The 18,206-nt window shown below is 50.8% G+C and overlaps 6 protein-coding genes across 7 annotated transcripts; 2 read left to right on the top strand and 4 right to left on the bottom strand.

Annotated features, from left to right (window-relative positions):
- Positions 1-604: 604 nt before the first annotated feature.
- Positions 605-6,947, bottom strand: PV10_03478 (uncharacterized protein). Its single transcript, XM_016367933.1, has 3 exons — positions 6,550-6,947; positions 6,267-6,495; positions 605-6,205 (listed from the first exon to the last, which is right to left on the bottom strand). Exons 1-3 carry the CDS (start codon positions 6,675-6,677, stop codon positions 1,277-1,279), a joined length of 5,286 nt encoding a protein of 1,761 aa, XP_016227451.1. The 5' UTR covers positions 6,678-6,947; the 3' UTR covers positions 605-1,276.
- Positions 6,948-7,576: 629 nt separating this feature from the next.
- On the top strand, positions 7,577-9,982 carry PV10_03477. 2 transcript variants are annotated; one of them, XM_016367931.1, is made up of 4 exons: positions 7,577-7,675; positions 7,732-7,816; positions 7,869-7,934; positions 7,996-9,982. In XM_016367931.1, the coding sequence occupies exons 1-4, from the start codon at positions 7,606-7,608 to the stop codon at positions 9,191-9,193; spliced, it is 1,419 nt and encodes a 472-aa protein (XP_016227449.1). In that variant the 5' UTR covers positions 7,577-7,605; the 3' UTR covers positions 9,194-9,982. The 2 variants fall into 2 exon arrangements, with proteins under 2 accessions (XP_016227449.1, XP_016227450.1); XM_016367932.1 differs by lacking the exons at positions 7,577-7,675; positions 7,732-7,816 and having other exon boundaries at positions 7,834-7,934.
- A 45-nt stretch (positions 9,983-10,027) lies between these two features.
- On the bottom strand, positions 10,028-11,827 carry PV10_03476 (acyl-CoA thioesterase II). Its single transcript, XM_016367930.1, has one exon. The coding sequence runs from the start codon at positions 11,419-11,421 to the stop codon at positions 10,288-10,290; it is 1,134 nt and encodes a 377-aa protein (XP_016227448.1). The 5' UTR covers positions 11,422-11,827; the 3' UTR covers positions 10,028-10,287.
- Positions 11,828-12,108: 281 nt separating this feature from the next.
- PV10_03475 (uncharacterized protein) lies at positions 12,109-13,675 on the bottom strand. The gene has a single exon (XM_016367929.1). It carries the CDS (start codon positions 13,305-13,307, stop codon positions 12,330-12,332), a length of 978 nt encoding a protein of 325 aa, XP_016227447.1. The 5' UTR covers positions 13,308-13,675; the 3' UTR covers positions 12,109-12,329.
- Positions 13,676-14,245: 570 nt separating this feature from the next.
- PV10_03474 (uncharacterized protein) lies at positions 14,246-16,320 on the bottom strand (the record flags this gene model as incomplete). Its single annotated transcript, XM_016367928.1, has 2 exons — positions 15,406-16,320; positions 14,246-14,743 (listed from the first exon to the last, which is right to left on the bottom strand). Exons 1-2 carry the CDS (start codon positions 16,279-16,281, stop codon positions 14,246-14,248), a joined length of 1,374 nt encoding a protein of 457 aa, XP_016227446.1. The 5' UTR covers positions 16,282-16,320.
- Positions 16,321-16,481: 161 nt separating this feature from the next.
- On the top strand, positions 16,482-17,819 carry PV10_03473 (uncharacterized protein). Its single transcript, XM_016367927.1, has one exon. The coding sequence runs from the start codon at positions 16,530-16,532 to the stop codon at positions 17,685-17,687; it is 1,158 nt and encodes a 385-aa protein (XP_016227445.1). The 5' UTR covers positions 16,482-16,529; the 3' UTR covers positions 17,688-17,819.
- Positions 17,820-18,206: the final 387 nt, after the last annotated feature.

The raw sequence follows: 18,206 nt of genomic DNA, 5'->3' as shown, positions 1-18,206 counted from the left end.
ACGTGAAACACGATCGTCGAGCTGTGCACAGGTTGAAATTTTGTAACCAACCGACCAAGCCTTGGTTCGGGTGGTATCAAAATCCACCGAGTGAATGAATGTGTCACCAGCCCTGCACAAGCAGTGCATTCATGATTCCCGAGGAATGGTATATCATAAATCCAATGACCCATTTCTATCTATCGCTTGTCAATAGAAGGGGTAGAAAGAGAATGGACACGTGTAAGTAGTTGAAGCGTGAAGTGGTAGTGGAATGGAAGTTGAGGTGAGGTTCTCGAGAGGGAAAATGTCATATAAAATATAAAACCCTAGTGAGGAAGTTGCAAGTCCAAGATGTGCATCGTGCCTACCTCAATCCAACTTCCATGAATGATGAATATCTGCCTGCGTCAATCTTTCATCTTTCATCTTTCATCTTTCGTCTTTCGTCTTCATCCTTTCTTCTACTCGACTGCCATACTCATCTTCCAAGTTCTTCTCTCGCTCCAAAGTTCGAGCCTGTCACTCTCTCAATATTGGTCACCATGCCACGAAAATCACGGCTGAGATACCAGAATCCCTCCTACACGGTTAATCAATTCAATCAATGCACAAGACTCTTGACTGTTTTCCGCCAAAACATTATCTATTCAGCTTCTGGCTGTTCGCATCAGCGAGTGACAATCTAAGTCTTTGTGCTAGAGTACAATTGCAATAACTGTTTGGGAACCACTCCCTTGCTTTTCAGTCATCCACATCGCCACCAAGTCAATCTTCGCGCTCCATGCATCCTCTCGCTTTCCACGAAGCCGGTTAACATCATTCTTCGGTCTCGACTCGTCCTAGACCCGTCCCCCCCCATGTCCGTCCCTTCTCACGCGCACGCTGGAATCACCATTTCATCTCGAGACATCGGTTCATTCTATGCTTCCTTCGAGAAGACCCTTTCCTCCCATTTTCATGCATGCAAACCCCCGAAGATCACTTCGTTGTGTCTTGTCCACGGGGGTCAAAAAAAGAATTCCATCCAACGCCGTCGCTAATAATCTCAACATGTTTTTTCGGTGAATAAGACATTGATGGCCAAGATATGGGTAGAAGCAAAGTGTCGATGTTGTGACCTTTGCCCCCCCGAAACAATTTGAGGGCCTTAAAAAGCATTGGAACAAAAAATAACATCGCAGATGCAAGCACTGATAGAAGGTCAAGCTAATGGATCCATCAGGTGGCTTGGACTACGGAGCTGTTGGTAGGGATGATCCAAATGATCATCTGGTCATGATGATACAACCGACGCTCAGTCCTCTTTGGGTGAAGTTGGCGAGTATTGTGGGCTATTGGGAGAATATTGTGGACTGCTAATAGCTCCAGGTCGATTCGCTGCGGGACTTCGTGGTGAGGCATTGTACATGGGGCTGGTGGGCGAGTACGAAGGACTGGTCGGAGATGTCGGGCTGGTTGGGCTGTATGTCGGTGAAGTTGGCGAGTAACTCGGCGAAGTTGGTGACTGCTTGCCTCCAGCCCCGCCATACATCGGACTGGTGGGACTATACATTGGCGATGTTGGACTATACACCGGTGATGTTGGCGATGTCGGTGAAGTCGGACTAAACGCTGGAGACGTAGGCGAGTAACTGGGTGAAGTGGGCGAGCCACCATATGCCGGAGACGTCGGCGAATAGTTGGGAGATGTAGGCGAATAACTCGGCGAAGTAGGTGAGTTGTACCCTGGGGACGTCGGCGAGTATGCAGGTGAAGTCGGCGTAAAGGCTGGACTGGCTGGGCTGAATGATGGCGAAGTTGGGCCAAAGCCAGGGCTAGTCGCACCAAACATCGGTGAAGTGGGGGAATAACCAGCCGTAGGAGAGAAGCTGGGTGAGCTGGGACTCGTGCCAAAGCCGCCTGCGGGGGAATATCCTCCAGGACTGCGAGCTCCAAAGGGACTGAAGCCGCCCGAGGTGCCATAGCCTGGTTGGTATTCCGAGAAACCGCCAGGAGTTTCCGATCCTGTAGCAATGGGTGAGAAGGAAGCACCATAATCTGGCGACCCAAGGTAGTTGTTGTCTTGCATGGGGGAGCCAGAGTCGTAAGGCGTGGCTGCACCGTCGATCAGCTGTTGGTTTCCTTTGACGCCAATCGCACCACCCAGTCCCAAGTTTCCATTGTCAGAGACAACAGTGGACAGAAGATTGTGGTCGAGTAGAATCTCCATCGTACCAGTGCCAACAGGAGCCACCTGGCCCAGGATCAAGTTCTCCGAAACGCCACGACAATCGTCCAATTCACCAAATGCTGCAGCTTCCAGAAGAATCTCCACGGTCTGCTCGAAGGAGCAACGCATGAGGGCTCCAGTGTCAGAGCGATTGATACCATGACGAGTAACGGCCATGATGTATCCTCGGGCGGTCATCACGTCGCACAGGATACCCAAGTGACGGGCATTGACATATGAGCCATCGAACGACAAAACCTGAGTCAACTCGCGCAGAATGGCAGCCCGAGCAGCTTCAATGCCCAAAACCTCGAAGATTTCGGTGAATCTGTTGCTGTAAGTTCGCGTCGTATCGACTCCTTCAATCGCAAGGACTTTGGCGAAAGCGCTACCGCTAGTCTCGAGGACATATTCATTGCATCGAGGATCGCTTTTCGCCATGAACACCGAATTGTCATCTGCGATGATAGCGCGAGACTTCTGGTCAATGAACGCGCGAGAGACACCAGGAACACCGTGGAAGGTCAAATGGTCAAGCATTTCGTTCAGGAATCGACGAAGGACTTCGTCGTCTTCCTTTCGCTCGTCATCCTCGTCTTTGCCATAGTTCTGCACCAAGCGAATTCGAATCACCTGATCATCCGCATTGATGTCGCTGAAGATGACTGAAAGATCCTTTCCATAGGTGGATTTGATGTTGGCTGCGACATCCTGAATGTTAAGACCTTTGTCCAAGAGCTTGGCACGACTGAGCGTGATGCGTAGAAGCCACTTCGAATGAGCATCGAGATCTTGATCCGAGTCCTCGGGGATGATGAAATATGACTCAACCATATCCAGATCTTCCGGAATGATAGTGCTCTGGATGTCAGGATCGTACCAGAGCTCGCAGGTCTCCGCCACGGAACGCAAATTGGTGTGTTGGACTCGACTTCGAAGTAGCTTCGCCGCTTCCTTATCTCCAGTCTTGTCAGGAAGTTGGTAGACAGTCATTGAAGGAGTACGAATGTTCGCCGACACATTGAGAATCTCCTTGAGACGAGGAACACCAAGGGTGACGTTCTTTGCAGATACACCAGTGAAATGAAATGTGTTCAAAGTCATCTGTGTTGCAGGTTCACCGATTGATTGGGCGGCGAGGACACCGACCATTTCGCCTGGATTAGCCGCGGCCGCGATGAAGCGGCTTTCGACTGCACCAATGACATTGTCGAAAGCCAATCGATTGAGGCCATGCTCAAGAACAAGTCTCTTGAATGCCAATCGTGACCGCAGTTGGGCTTTGAGCAAAATGGTTGCGTTTGACTGGGCCTCGAGGGAGATGGGATCATCTCCACGGACCACGATCAGTCGATCCAGAAGTTGGTTGACAGAAGTAAGTGCATGGCGAGGGTCGAGATCAGTCTTATCGCCTCGACGGATCTTGAAATTTTTCTGTGCCTGATCGATGATACGACCGATGTTCAAAGGCAATTGCATCGAGTCCTCGGTGCCCTTGCCCATCTTTCGAAGGAAATCGCGAGCTTCACGAAGTGCTTCGAGTTCCTCGTCGAAGAGCTCCTGCAGTTCGGTGTCACCTTGAATCTCTCGAGCTTGTAACAATTTGCCCCTCCAAAGTGAGAGATCACCATTCATGAGATCGACTGCAAATCGGTTGTTGAAGGCCTTGTCAGACATGGTAATGATGTCAACCTTTTGATTCTCGATGTGAGCACCGTCAAGACCGTCTTCACCGTAGATGAACTGAACGACGTTGCCACGGCTATCGCGAATGGTGCCGTCATACTTGACAGTAACCTCTTCCAGTGCCTTGACCAAACGACGCTGGATGTAGCCAGTCTCGGCAGTTTTGACAGCAGTGTCGATCAAACCTTCACGACCAGCCATGGCGTGGAAGAAGAATTCTGTGGGAGTCAAACCACGGAGGTAGGAGTTCTCCACAAACCCACGAGAAGGGGCAGAATAATCGTCCTTTGCAAAATGAGGCAGTGTACGATACTTGAAGCCAAAAGGAATACGCTTGCCTTCAACGGCTTGTTGACCGACAATGGCCATCATTTGTGCGATGTTGATGGTCGAACCTTTGGAACCTGCACGAGCCATAGTGATGGCATTGTTGAGATCTTTCAAACTGTCTTCGGTTGCTGTACCAGCTTGGTCACGGGCCTGATTGAGAGCATTCATGACCTTGCTTTCGAAAGTTTGACGGACATTCATGCCGGGAGCGGGTTCGAGTTCTTCATTGTAAGCAAGCGCCGAGATCTCAGCAACTTCCTTCTTCTTTGAATCGACAGCGTTTTGAACCTTTTGCACCGTCTGTTCATCAGGGACTGTGTCACCCACACCAATGCTGAAGCCATTGTGCAATAGCCAGTAGTTGATAACGGTTTGTGCGCCATTGAAGAACGCCATAGCAGCGTCATGACCAAACTCATTGAAGATGGTATGGATAATACCACCAGCACTGGTGCCGACAAACTTCTTGCTGAACAGGCCGAACATCAAGCTGCCATCAAGGACCATCAGGCCAGTGTCATTTGTAGGAACGTACGGGTCTTCACCCTTCGCATCCAAACGCTCGAGGTTGAGTTGTGCTGGGAGTACCATACTGATCATCTGCTTACCCGACCAGCGGGCTGTGGGCTTGATAATAGCAGGCTGTGGAATCACCCCATCCCAGTCAGGAACCCAGAGCATGACATTCATGACTTGGTCTCGAGTCAAGAAGACATCTCGACGGCAGATTTTGTAAATTCCGGCCAGTGTGTCTTGGACAATACCCATCAAAGGCCCATTGCGCTGTGGCGAGACGATGTTAAGAGGGACCATACAAAGGTTGGCCAACTCGGCTCTGGACTCTTCGCTCTGAGGCACGTGCAAATTCATTTCGTCACCGTCGAAATCGGCGTTGTATGGGGTGGTCACCGATAGATTGAGTCGGAAAGTGGAATACGGCATGACCCGGACACGATGACCCATCATGGACTCTTTGTGCAATGAGGGCTGACGATTGAAGAGGATGACATCCCCATCTTGAATGTGACGTTCGACTTTCCATCCATACTGCAGGTTGAGTTCGCCGGAACGTTTATGATGACGAAGATCAATTCTCTCGCCGGTGTCTCGAATGACGTATCGTGCACCTGGATGCTCAGCTGGACCCGCGGCAACGAGACGTTTGAGCTTTTCAATGTTGAACGGGGTGACGGTCTCGGGATATGTCAAAGTCCGAGCAATACTGCGAGGAACGCCGACTTCATCCAGAGATAGATTAGGGTCACCAGTGATGACGGTACGAGCAGAAAAGTCCACACGTTTGCCCATGAGATTTTGACGCAATCGACCTTCTTTGCCCTTGAGTCGTGCACGGATTGACTTGATTGGGCGGCCACTCTTGTGCTGAGCCTTGTCCAAGCCAGCAATTTCATTGTCCATATAGGTGGCAATGTGATATTGAAGAAGATCTTGAAGATCGACTTTGATGTGGTCGGGAGTGCCATCAACTTCAGTACGAAGAACAGCCTGATTTGCACGAATGATATCGCCAAGTTTGAAGGTGAGATCGTCTTCACCACGTTGACCTTGGCCACTGCCATCCACGCTGATGCTGGGACGAACGGGAGGAGGGGGAACTGGCAGGGACGACAAAATCATCCATTCGGGTCGAGCATAATCGGTGCTGAGACCCATTTTCTCCAATGTCTCGTCCGTCAAGGTGCGGAAAGTGCGAAGGACTTCAGCAGGGAAGATTCGCTTCTTGTCAGGTGTAATGTCTTCGTCATCTTCGCCCTTGCGTGCCTTCCAGGTGGCCCACAACTGCAGACCAGTTCGTCTGATCTCTGGTTGGGCATTTCCACAGCCGCCGTGCTTAGGAATAGCAGGTCCTTTGGATGGTTGATCAGGGTCTTCGGGAGGGTCGGCTTCACAAATGAGTCGGGGCTTGCTCAAACGCCAGACTTCTTCGAATCTTCGCTTCTTATCTCGAAGGGAGATTGCGTGCTTGAGTTCTTCGGACTGGTAGTAGAAGTGTCAGCATTACGTGTCAGAGACAAAGACAGTGATCTGGAAGACCAACATCAAGGGCCTTGATCTTGCCACAATTGTGGCAGACCGTTTCCAGGATCTTCTTGACTCTGGCCATGAATCCATAATGATACACGGGGGTGGCTAGCTTGATGACACCAAAGTGTCCTGGACATTCAGCCATGTTTTCTTCACAAGTACTGCACTTGAAGTTGCGATCGATTGTTCCAAGATGAGGATCGTTCGGACCTTTCTCGCGAGGTCTGAGGCGTTGCTCATCCCTGAATCATTGGTTAGATAAACATGTCAACGGGTTGGTTTTATTATCTACATACATCGTCTCAGGATATTCGATGTCGATGACCGCGAGGCGTTCGGATTCTTTGGCCGAAAAGAGACCAAACCGAATTTCTTCGACGGTGCGCACCGGCGCGCTCGAATAGGCAAAGTTGAGGTTCGCCATGATTGCAGAGATATCCTTGGGAGACGATGATTACTTTCCAGACGATCGTTGATGATCGAAGGGCCTGCGCGGATGACTGCGCGTCGTGGTCAGATGGGACCTCCGCCCTCTTGGGCCACCCAAAACAACCACTCTTTCGCCAGCTGCGCTCGTCACCAATCTTTACTTTTGGGATCCAAAACTTCCGGGAATATGACCGTCTCGTCGGCTAGAACGTGGGGATCCGTGTGCGCGATCGATTCGAGATGGTATGGGTAGGGTTGATGATAAGGAAGAAGATGAAGTTGTTGTGAGAAGTCGGGTCTGCCTAAGTGAAAAAGAATGAGTGCAGGAGGTGCCAAGCGATTTCTGTCAACCGGTATCGGAACAACCTTGATCCGTCAAGGCGTGACAGGCCACGGTGGCTGGCGTGTCCGGTGTTGTGGGTGATATGATTCACAAACGACGGAGTTTGGCAAAATAACTTTTTTTTCAGATGCTGCCTGAGTTGTGAGGAAAGGAAGACTCATTCTGACTCGATGGAGGGCGTGATAAACTGGACATGACACAATATGAGGTTACACAGACACGGTCTGATTGTTCTCAGTACGCCTACTTGCGTCATAACAATGAGGGTGACAAAGAAACTGGCAACCTCTGCTTCTGGAAAGTATCTGTATTGTCTACAATAGGGATAGATTATTGAATAAGTGATAGAAGAGCCAGCGTGACAGGTTTCCAGAGCTCTTTACTTGATAAGGTGATGAATTGCATCTCATCTGAATGCCATCTTGTTTTCGTAGGTAACAACAATGACCACGTGACTTATTGTTCCTCCACGTGACTGAAGTCGACAACCTACTATCAACGACACCGGGTAACAAGATGTTTCCCCAAATTTCATTCTGTATCATAGTTCACGCCTTTTTATTTTCGATGCGATGCGATCATGAATCTCGCTTTGATTGATCCATTTCAATTGGCTCAGGATTCTCCTGATGCTTTGACGAATGATCTGCGTAAGCCTCCTGAGACGCGATTTTCCTTCCAGACTTCAGCAGACTAAGAAAACTAGGATCTGGCCATGCCACCACTTTACGCTTTAATCGCAAAGGCGAATACCTTGCGTCTGGAAGAGTCGATGGCAAGATCGTTATTTGGTTAGTTGGCATTCATGACATTGACGGATCTACGCTGACCTGATATGTTCAGGGACATGGAAACCTATGGGGTTGGGATGAAATTGCATGGACACTGGAAACAAATCCAAGGCTTGAGGTGTGTGCACTCGGTCTTTGACTCGGCGACTTGAAAGTGTACTGACATAGCCGTGACAAAGCTGGTCGAGATGTGGCAGATATCTGTTGTCTTCGTCGCAAGATTGCCGAGCATGCTTGTGGGACTTGAAGACTCAGGAGCGCATCAGAATCGTCAAATTTGAAGCACCGATCTACATGGCAGAACTGCATCCGTACAATCGCAATCTCTTTGTGGCTTCTTTGTTCGAGGATCGCCCCCACCTGGTCGACACCACCAACGCAGTGCCCAAGAAGTTCATTCTACCCACCGCACCACTCAGCGACGGGATCTCACGCTCGGACGACAAGCAAGCAACGACGGCAGCGATATTTTCGGCATTTGGCAACCACATCATTACAGGAACATCTAAAGGATACATCAACATCATCGAGACAGAATCTCGCAAGATCATCCATTCGACCAAAATTTCTTCTGGCCTTATATCACTTCTTCGGCTGACTGCTAACGGCCGTCAACTTCTGGTCAACAGCACCGATCGCATAATTCGAACGGTCAACATTCCCGATTTATCTCTGATCACACCGTCGACGGCACCGCCCATTGAAGGCGGTGATGACGACCAGACCGATCCAGCCACCCTGGCCGAAAACATCAATCTCACAGTGGAACACAAATTTCAAGATCTGGTGAACCGACTTCGCTGGAATCATTGTGCTTTCAGCCATTCATCCGCCGCGGGTGTGGCCGATTACGTGACAGCATCGACATACATGAAAAAGGACATATACATCTGGGAGTTGCGCACGAATTCTTTGCTTCGCATCCTGGAGAACCGTGAAGAGCCGGCAATCATCGAATGGCACCCATCTCGTCCCCTGCTGGCGTGCACCTCGATCGAGACGGGCAGTATCCAGATCTGGGGCATCGAGCCGCAGCAGAAATGGTCGGCACTAGCACCGGACTTTACCGAGGTGACGGAGAACGTCGAGTACGTAGAACGAGAAGATGAATTCGACACATATCCACAGGAAGAACATCAGAAACGGCGATTGGATCGCGAAGATGAAAATGTGGATATTCTGACCGTGGAGAAAAAGATTGGCGAAGAAGACAGCTTTGTTCTGCCAATGCTGTACAATGTTGAAGACAGCGATGACGACGACCAAGAATTAATCCGCATGGGTGTGGGAACCATGCGCAAGAAGGATATCAACGAAGGCAAGGAGTATGAGAACGACGCAGACGAAGTGGTCAGAAACGCCAGGAAGCGGAAGTAGAGCTCCCGCTCCAGCGTAAGGATTCTGCAGAAACCATGAAGCATGGCGATGCTATGGCGTCACAATGATGGTGTCGCAGATGTGGCAGAACGAAAGGCACTCCATGTTGACCATGATGGGAAACCTGGTTCTGGCCTGGCTTCTATCACCATACACCAATGCGTATCCCCGGATGAAACGCAACCGTGCCCCGATCTCGAATCTCTCATGAAGATCATGACCGTCGACGACGACGACGACGACTCCTGGGTTTCTTGCCCCGCCCGTCATCGAACCACGGGGAAAATGCCAGGCGCGACATTGTCCTAAGGGAAGGTCGTACCAACCACCAAGACGCCTGAACCACCTCCTTTGGGAAGAACAAAATTACCAGAGTCATTCGTACTGATCTGCTTTGGGCCTACTGATGCAGCATGCGTCTAGGTGTACCAAAGGAGATCTTGGTCGAGCCTTCAGAAGGAGATTCAACTCAAGTCAGACACTCTGTGAGTCTCCACGAAAGATAAGACGGCCCCCTTACTGGGGATTGGATTAGGACAATGATACGATCGGGTGCTTGCTGCAGATCTGCCAAGCTCGAAGGGAAGGTGATGGATAAAGGCATATATGAACGAGCCAAAGCAGGGAGCCGTATTGCTCCTGCTTTGTACAGGAATTGTAGTTCCTGTATGCCCCCGCTATTTAGCTCTCGACTACTTAGTAGAACAGACATGCTCGATATTTCCGAGTGAGAGGTCATCGGGTAGCAGCATATGATACGTATCGATGATCTCTGTAGCATGAATATCAAGTCCATAGACATGTCACATATGGAATCCTGAACAACATAAGGAATTGGAAGACCAGTGGTAGAAATTCTACATGTCTAAAGAAAAGTCCAAATATAAACAATCAACAATATCGTAGGGCACATATGATGTTTGGCAGCCAGACTCCGACACAAAACATGTGTACGTGTGCGTGTGACGTGTGACATGTGACGTGTGAACGTACGCACACACGTAACATACCACCTGCTACTAGTCCAAGGGCGAAACGCAGATGTACTCGTAGTGCTCAGCCGCTAGTGTCTCAAAAAATCCAACTCGACCGACTTAGATTTTGGTCTCCTTGGGCTGCTGTAACCTGACACATCCTTCCTGTGTACAAGTGGCGATCAGAGTGCCGGACTTGCTCCATATTCTCTGGACGACCAGACCTCTGCCATCACCGGCCCAAGGGCTCTCCATCTCGGTCAACATCCATTCGTCGGCGCGGAAGGCGCGAGGGTTGTGGAAGAAAATGGCATGATCGAGGGAGACCATCATGCCGATCTTGCGATCGTCCTTGGCGGCCGACTTTCCAAATTCCCTGTTCTCTTCTTCTTCCTCCATGGCGATTTCCTGGAGATATTTCCGAGTCTGCGCCTTCTCCTCCTCGGAACCCTTGAATGCGGCGATGGTGGCCTCGATACTCTTGGGGTTGGCAAAGCGCATCAAATTATGGACGCGCGCAACGGTGCCGACAAAGTAGCTGTCAGACATGTAGGCGAGAGCCGACAGGTGGGCTTGATGGTTATCTCCAGGCTGATTTGCGCGCACACCGTCGCTCAGTTCCTGCTCGCGCACATCTGGCGGACAGTCGCTGATGCGGCCTCTGGCGCGGATCCATTGGCGAAGTTTACGTTCTGAGGGGTCCGCATGGCGAGTGGAACCTGCGCGCACACTCTCAAAGGGTCGTTCGTCCACGGCACCACTGGCTTTCAACTGCCAAAAGTCCTTGTTGGGGTCGAGCTCGGGGGGAGGGGCAACATCGCGAGGCAACCGGGATGCATGTTCGACCTTGAGTTTGCCTCCAGCACCTTCTTTCATGAAAGACAAAGTGGTGGTGAAGATACATTTTCCTCGTTGCCGGGCTTGGACTGTACGGGTGATGAAACTCTTGCCATCGCGGACTCGTTCAACGTGATATAGGATAGGGATCTCCGAGTTGCCGGCGAGGACAAAGTAGCAGTGCATGCTATGGACGGTAAAGTCCTTGGGGATGGTGGCTTGGGCGGCAGAAAGACATTGAGCGATGGCTGCACCACCAAAGATGCCTCTGGCGCCCGGAGGATGCCACAGAGGACGAGCATTGGTGTAGATGTCGGGTCCAATGTCGAGCAGTGGTAGGAGGGACAGGACATTTTCGATAGGGGAGTGGTGGGGGAGATTCTTGGGGGGTTTGATCAGAGTCGAGTGTGTAGACATGGTGACTCTGCTTTGGAGGGGATTTATTGAGGGCGATGAAAGGGTGCTAGAGTCGAGAGTCAAGGTAGACAAGTCTCTCTCCTTCAGGGAGTCACCAGATAGATGTATGCTCAAACCCAGTTGAAGCAATAACCAGCACTGGGACACTCCTGACACATGTATCCTGACCACGATGTGGTGGTGATTAGGCACCCGTGGGTAATCGAATGAGTTGCGCTGACAGTTGGGAAAAGGAATAGAGAGGATGAGGAGGGCGATCAAGGAAAGTGATTTGAGCGAGAGCTCGGAGCAACAATAATATTCAGGGCGTTCAGGGCCGGAATGAGGTCGAGGGCATTAGTTCGGAGATGGAGTGATTGGTGCTGTGCCAGATAGCCGGTGGATCTGGGGTTGATGATGGTGTCCGGCCATGGGGATGGTGGATGGTCCATTGTCGCCGCCGGCCGGAGGTTTGACTTGACAGTTGAAGTGTCGCAGGCAAACGGGAAATCTGACAGCCGAGGTTCAGGGAAAATCACGTGCATAGACTTTCTACATTGTTGACTTTGGCCGACACAGCGTAGGGCACCAATTCCTGCCTAGGTACTTAATTATTAATGGTTTGGTCAGGAGGCAGTCAAATACGAACCAGCAATGGCCAGTAATGACAGTCTTGTCAATCATGATGGAGCCCAAGGGGACAAGACTGCAGAGACCACTACGACCAGGCTGAGGCCTGTGCTATCTTTTCCATTATTATATAACATTGGCCTTTGCATAGATGGACCGGCTAGTATTAGAATACATTCACGTGCATCATCACGACCCTCCGACCGGCAACGCCTTGCTATTCTGAATTCATATTGTTCCCATCCCATTCTCGTACATGTCATGTCATGTGTCAAGGTCCAAGGGTGTGAGGCAAATGGTCACAACCCCGGAGAGGTGCCCGGAGTCCGGGCCCATTCCCCACCACTTCCTAGACTAGGCGTTGCATATGATATGGAAGATCGCTCAATCTCTTCGCGGCGCTTCTCTCGCGAATTGACCGAGTTGTCCAAGGGGGGACTTTTAGTGCGTAAGAACTTTAGATTAGTGAAGACGGTGGACTTGTTGGAACTTGATGGGAGACTGCCTGTGCGCGTCCGCGATTGGGGGAGCAGCTGTGCAAGATCATTGTCTTCGCCAGGTAGATTGATGCGGTAAGTGCTGGGGGTGCCGGAATGGAGTGGAGAGTCAACAGGTTCGCGATTCAACAATAAACGTAACAACTGGCGCCGTTGAGCCTCATCCTCAGGAATCCCGTAACTGTCCACCGGGACGGTGTGTTGCATAGTGTCCATGGGTAACAGCTCACTGGTCGAAGTTGCATCTCCATAACTGACTGACTGGAAGTGATCCCACCTTTGGACATGTTGACCTCGTCTCTGGTCCGATTTCCTGATCCCCCGGATTTTGCGGGACACAATAAAGGTGAATAGACCGGTGATTATTGTAGCAACACCCGACGCAATGAGCGGGACCAAGACATATGCTTCTGAGGGGATCTTGAGATCTTTTTGAGAAGCATGGTTGGCGACAGAAATGAAGAGGCCCACGGCTGATGAGGTGAAGAAGGGCAGGAGGACAGCATCCTGGGTGAAGAGCAAACTTGAACTGAAGAATGCCCCCAGGGCCCCTATCACATAGCCCAAGAAGGTCATGACAACGGCCAGAGAAACAACTGCGACCCTGGAGGGCTTCAGATGTTCATCTTGAGTTGTAAAGGCTATGGCAAAGACGGCATAGCCCCCAAGTACCAGCCACGAGGCAGCAAGCGTTACTGCTCGATAGTAGAATGGTATAGCGTCCCTTTCGGCATACAAATCAAGCCCTGTCACTTCGCCTTGCTTGTAAGGGCGCCGCATTGTCTTTTCATCAAGAAGGCTTCATACAACAGAGACATCCAAAAATCAAGTCGAGTTTCGCAACGGTGAGACTTTGGGCCGAACTAGGGGTCAAGGACGGACGGTTTTCATGAGAGGGGGTGTAAGCGAGCGTGGACAATTGGGTGCAGTTGAGGCAGGTCAATTAGGGTGGGATGGAGGATTCGATCGATCAGGTCAATAGTCAGCAGGGAGAGGGTCAGACACAGTGGGAGAAGATAGCCTACGCAGCGCAGGCGGGGCTCAGGAGCACAAAACAAGAGACGAAATTGAATACCACAGAAATGAGTGAAGGTTGATTTTACACAAGAAGAATCATAGTAAGACGAGGTCGTTGGAAGGAAGCGAGTCGATGAGGATCGAGGCTGAGGCGGCTGGTGGTGAGAGGCCCAATAAGGCCCAATAAGGGTGGCCTGCGCCGTAGGACGGAGTAATATGAAGCCCCTCGGCCTATAAATTTATTAAAGCAGAAACTACGAAGGTTGGTGCTGACAGCCTGAGGGATCTGCTTGCACTTGCCGTGCCTGGACTTAATTTAGTGGGGATCAAATCCTTTATTAGATTGTCGCCAAGCCCCTCGGCCCTGTAGAACACGAGTTTCTAGACTTGACTGGCAAGTGTGCCGCTTGAGGGTCGCCCCTGCACTGGTCCACGACTCCTTGTCCTTCTTTCCCTTTGTAGTTGAGACAACGAGGAACGACCTCGAGGCTTCACTTTATCAGGGACACAATAAACAGAAGGTGCGACCATAAACCTGGACCGTAATTATCAAAAGAGTAAAAACGTGACATGCGTACCCTCACGTGTCACCCCTCAGCACAACACCATCCTTTACCACCACCACCACAAAAATATACCTTCTGCTCATCGTCGTTTGTCTTAACGACGGCGTTGAATTCGAAAGCGTCCCTGCCAATCAACTAACTAGACTTAGACTTCTCTTTCGACTTAGACTGCTCTCCAGTATACTCGGGATAATCGCCCCGTACTCCTATCAACAGTCCAGCCATTGAAGCAATCCCCAAGACCAGATGTGTCGTCAACCATCCAATCCAGCCGCTGTCATCCCCCAGGAAGACTGGATAATTGTCCCACGCCTGAAATATGGCAAATAGTTGCAACATCACCACCCATTGCTCGACCCACCTCCCGACCATCCATCTAACCACTTTAGGCACGTGATACAACTTCTGTGGCTCTTGTTCGGTCAAGAACGAATTCAACATCCGAAAGAAGGCCTCTTTATCTCCATCCTCGGGTATAGTCCATTCCTGCACAACCAGGTCTTCTCCATCCTCAGAATGCGGAACTCGCTGCCATTCATGGACTGCGTATCGAGGCACTTGGATGATTCCATCCTGTGCTGAGTACTCCTTGATGCCTGGCCCCAGCCTCACTAGTGCTCGTCCTTGCTTGATCTGTAAATATTCTGTATGAGACTCATGCCAGTGTGGGCCAGATGTCCAAAGTGACCCCGCGGGCACTGTAATTGTCACTCGATGAGGCTGAGATAGGTCATATGTCACAGCCTCGGACCCGGCTCTGTGGAAGACTTGGATATCTGTCGTGGTCCTTCTACTAAAGTCCATTTTGCTCGCGGGGATGCTGCTGCGTTGGAAGTGTACTGGTGATCCTTCTGCTCGACCGTCGACCTTGTGAGAGTGCAACGTCCCTCTTGCTTTTCCATGTCCTTTTCATATCTTGTGATGTCCTTGAAGATGACAAAGCTTACATGAGAAAATACCACCTCCATCATTTGCTGCGGGCAGTTCCGCGTGCTTACTCGGCCTGTTACTTGTCCTGAGTCAGCCCAAAACCACATCCAAAAAACAAACACAATAACGTATGCATCCGGGCTTTAGTCAACAAGTGCTGAATACAAATACTACTGGCAAAACTCCAAAAGAAAATTCACAAAGAATGAACATGAGCTCCTCCGGGTGGGCTCGAACCAACCTCTTGATATTTGTGCTCATGATACTCATGGTTATACCAGTCAAACGTGTTTAGAATAGAATACTGCCTACTTGACCAGTATTGTTCATATTTGGCCTCCAGGCCATCATTATTATCATGATACTTGTAACTTGCCTCGTCGTTGCCTCATTTCATTGACTTTTCGCTTGTCGTCCTCAAATTTCTTCAGCATCTCATTGTGCTCTTCTTTCCTCTTCTCGCGCATCTGGAATCGGTAGAAGTTTTCAAGGCCCTTGGTCTTCTCTTTGGCCTTCTCCGCCAGCTCCTTCGCCTCCTCCATCCTCGCACCACCCTTGGAGCCTCTGGTAACGGTGATAAATCCATCTTCGTCGGGCAATTGCCGCTTCCGCGCGTTTTCTTTACTTCTGGCCTCCTCCATCTGAGCATAGGCAGTCATGAATCCGTTGACGCTTCGTAACAGTTCTTTCCTCGAAGGATATTGCAAGTGTTTGTGATGCTCATATCGGGTCAACCCTAATCCAGAGCCCTCGCTCTCCCACTTAATGACTTTCCCTTCCTTGACGGCCTTTTTGGCCGCCTTTAACGCAAGTTCCATGCTCGAGCGGTCGACAAAGACAACCACAGCGGTCGAGCCGGTCGGATGGATCTCGCTGTCGAAAACCTGTGGAAGGGAATGAGAAGCTAGCCCAGTCTCGAGTTCGTCTGCCGTCATCCGCTTCCTCTTGCGACTGTTCACCGAAACAGCCTTTGATGTGCTTGACCCATGTTCTCCAAACTGCACCCTTTCTATCCGACCTCCGTTGAGTTGGTTTGTAAACAGATCTCTTAGTGATTGGAGAGAAGATGATACTGGAACGTTGACGAGAAAGAGGGATCTAGGGGAGTCTTCATCGGGGATCTGAGGGTCGTGAGGGCGCAGGTAAACGTAGTGCCTGGTTTCTTTTGGATATGAAGCCCGGGGTGGTATCGTCAGAGGCAGGGCCACACAGCCTGCTATTTCTCTTGGTACTCTGACCATTTTGAGGATCCTTGTAGGCGTCTTTATAAAGGCATTATGTTGGTCTTGTCGATAAAGACATCGCTCCAACTTTTTTGTCGCAAACCCAGGAAACTTCCACGGACTTATAAAGTCTTGGCATCGTTATGTCCGACCCGCTATGGACTACAGTCGAGATTCATCATGAATTATGGATCATAGATTGATTCTCTTGGTAGTCCGACATCATCAACACGCATCATCCGCGCCCTCTTTGAAACTATTTCAAAATGCGGAGGACTGCTGTCCGTACAGGCTCTACGGCCATACGGGCCAGTTATTCAAGATGCTCGAGCGGACAACCAGTCAGCACCATCCAACCGTCTCCGTTCCGACCTATCTCAACGACGTCAAATGTTAAAGCAACCGCCCTTCCCATCACAGGGGCCGGCCCACCTCCCAGCGCTCCAGTACCACAACCCTCATCGTACAGTGACCGGATATCGGAACGCAAGCGCAAAGCAGATCTCCTCGAAAAGGGCAAAGAGATCCGGGCGAGCGAGCAAGCGTCATCGAGCTCTGGCAAAAAGACCAATCCGTTGAAACGAAGGTTTTGGAAAGATGTGCACGTCAAGGAATCTCCTGACGGCTCAGCATACCATATCTATCTCGACACACGGCCGGTGCGGACGCCGAATCGGTCGCTGCTGTCGATACCCCGAACCAAACCTCACCTAGCCCACGCCATTGCCATTGAATGGGACCTGTTGGAGTCGGCGCAGCAGGCGTTGAAAAACCATTTCATCCCCATGACCTCAATCGCAGCGCGTGCACAAGACATTTCCGAGGCCGAGGCCGGTGGCAGTAGGAACAGTGCCGACAGGGCCGAGATTGTCAAGGTGATGATGCGCTATCTCGACACCGACACCCTGCTGTGTTGGGCGCCAGCACACCACTCGCACGACGCCGCCTTGGTGGAGCAGCATGAGAACCGGGTCGAGTCGTTGCGCGACATCCAGATCCGCATCGCCAAACCCATCATCGGCCATCTCAACGCAACCATCTGGCCGGGTGTCGAGATCAAGCCGGTCCTCGACGAGGGTTCGATTATGCCCATACAACAGAGCGACGTTACAAGGAGTGTCATTCAAGGCTGGATATCAGGTTTGCCCCCTTACGAACTGGCTGCTCTGGAACGAGCGGTTCTGGCGGGCAAGAGTCTCTTGATTGGCGCGAGGCTGTTGGTCGAGTGGAGTGAAGAATTCCGAGATCTGCAGCGCAGCACCGAGTCTCGATTTGGCATCGAGGAGGCCGCAGAAGCTAGTAGCCTCGAAGTCAAGTGGCAGACGGGCATGTGGGGCGAGGTCGAAGATACACATGATGTTGAGAACGAGGATTTAAGACGACAACTGGGCAGCGCAATCTTACTGGTCAGCGGCATCAAATAGACCACTTGAGCCTACAGAAGGATCATATAAAAGGAGATTCCAGTGGAACAGGCTTCGATCACAATCTGTACAGTATCAGCTTCTAGCGAAGTTCAAATTTGATAATCGTCCAAAAGCATTCCGCTGCGATCCATGGTCTCGCTGCCGGATAGAGATCACTATTTTATTTACCGGTTGATTTGAATCAGTAATCGAGCTCGTCATCGTAGTATCTTGACCTGTGTTTCCTCCTCCTGCCCCCCGTCCACCTCGAAGTATTGTGCTGTGTACTGCCGGCCTCCTTGTACCCGTCATCCCAATCCTGAACCGTCTTGTAGGAGCTACCATGGCCTCCCAAACCACTCAAGCGACTTCCTAGTCCATGTCCACTGCCACTGCCACTTTCACTCATGGCCATGCCCTGGGTCTTGGCCCTTTTCTCCTTCTTGCGAAGCTTTCTATCCCCTTCCATTTGAACACGGAGTTTCTCGGCCTCCTTCCATCCGATACCCCCGGTGTTGACCTTCTCGCTCGTGATGC

Source organism: Exophiala mesophila (assembly GCF_000836275.1).
Source record: "Exophiala mesophila strain CBS 40295 unplaced genomic scaffold supercont1.2, whole genome shotgun sequence".
In the NCBI taxonomy this organism is placed as follows: domain Eukaryota; kingdom Fungi; phylum Ascomycota; class Eurotiomycetes; order Chaetothyriales; family Herpotrichiellaceae; genus Exophiala; species Exophiala mesophila.
This window is presented reverse-complemented; position numbering and strand designations above follow the sequence as displayed.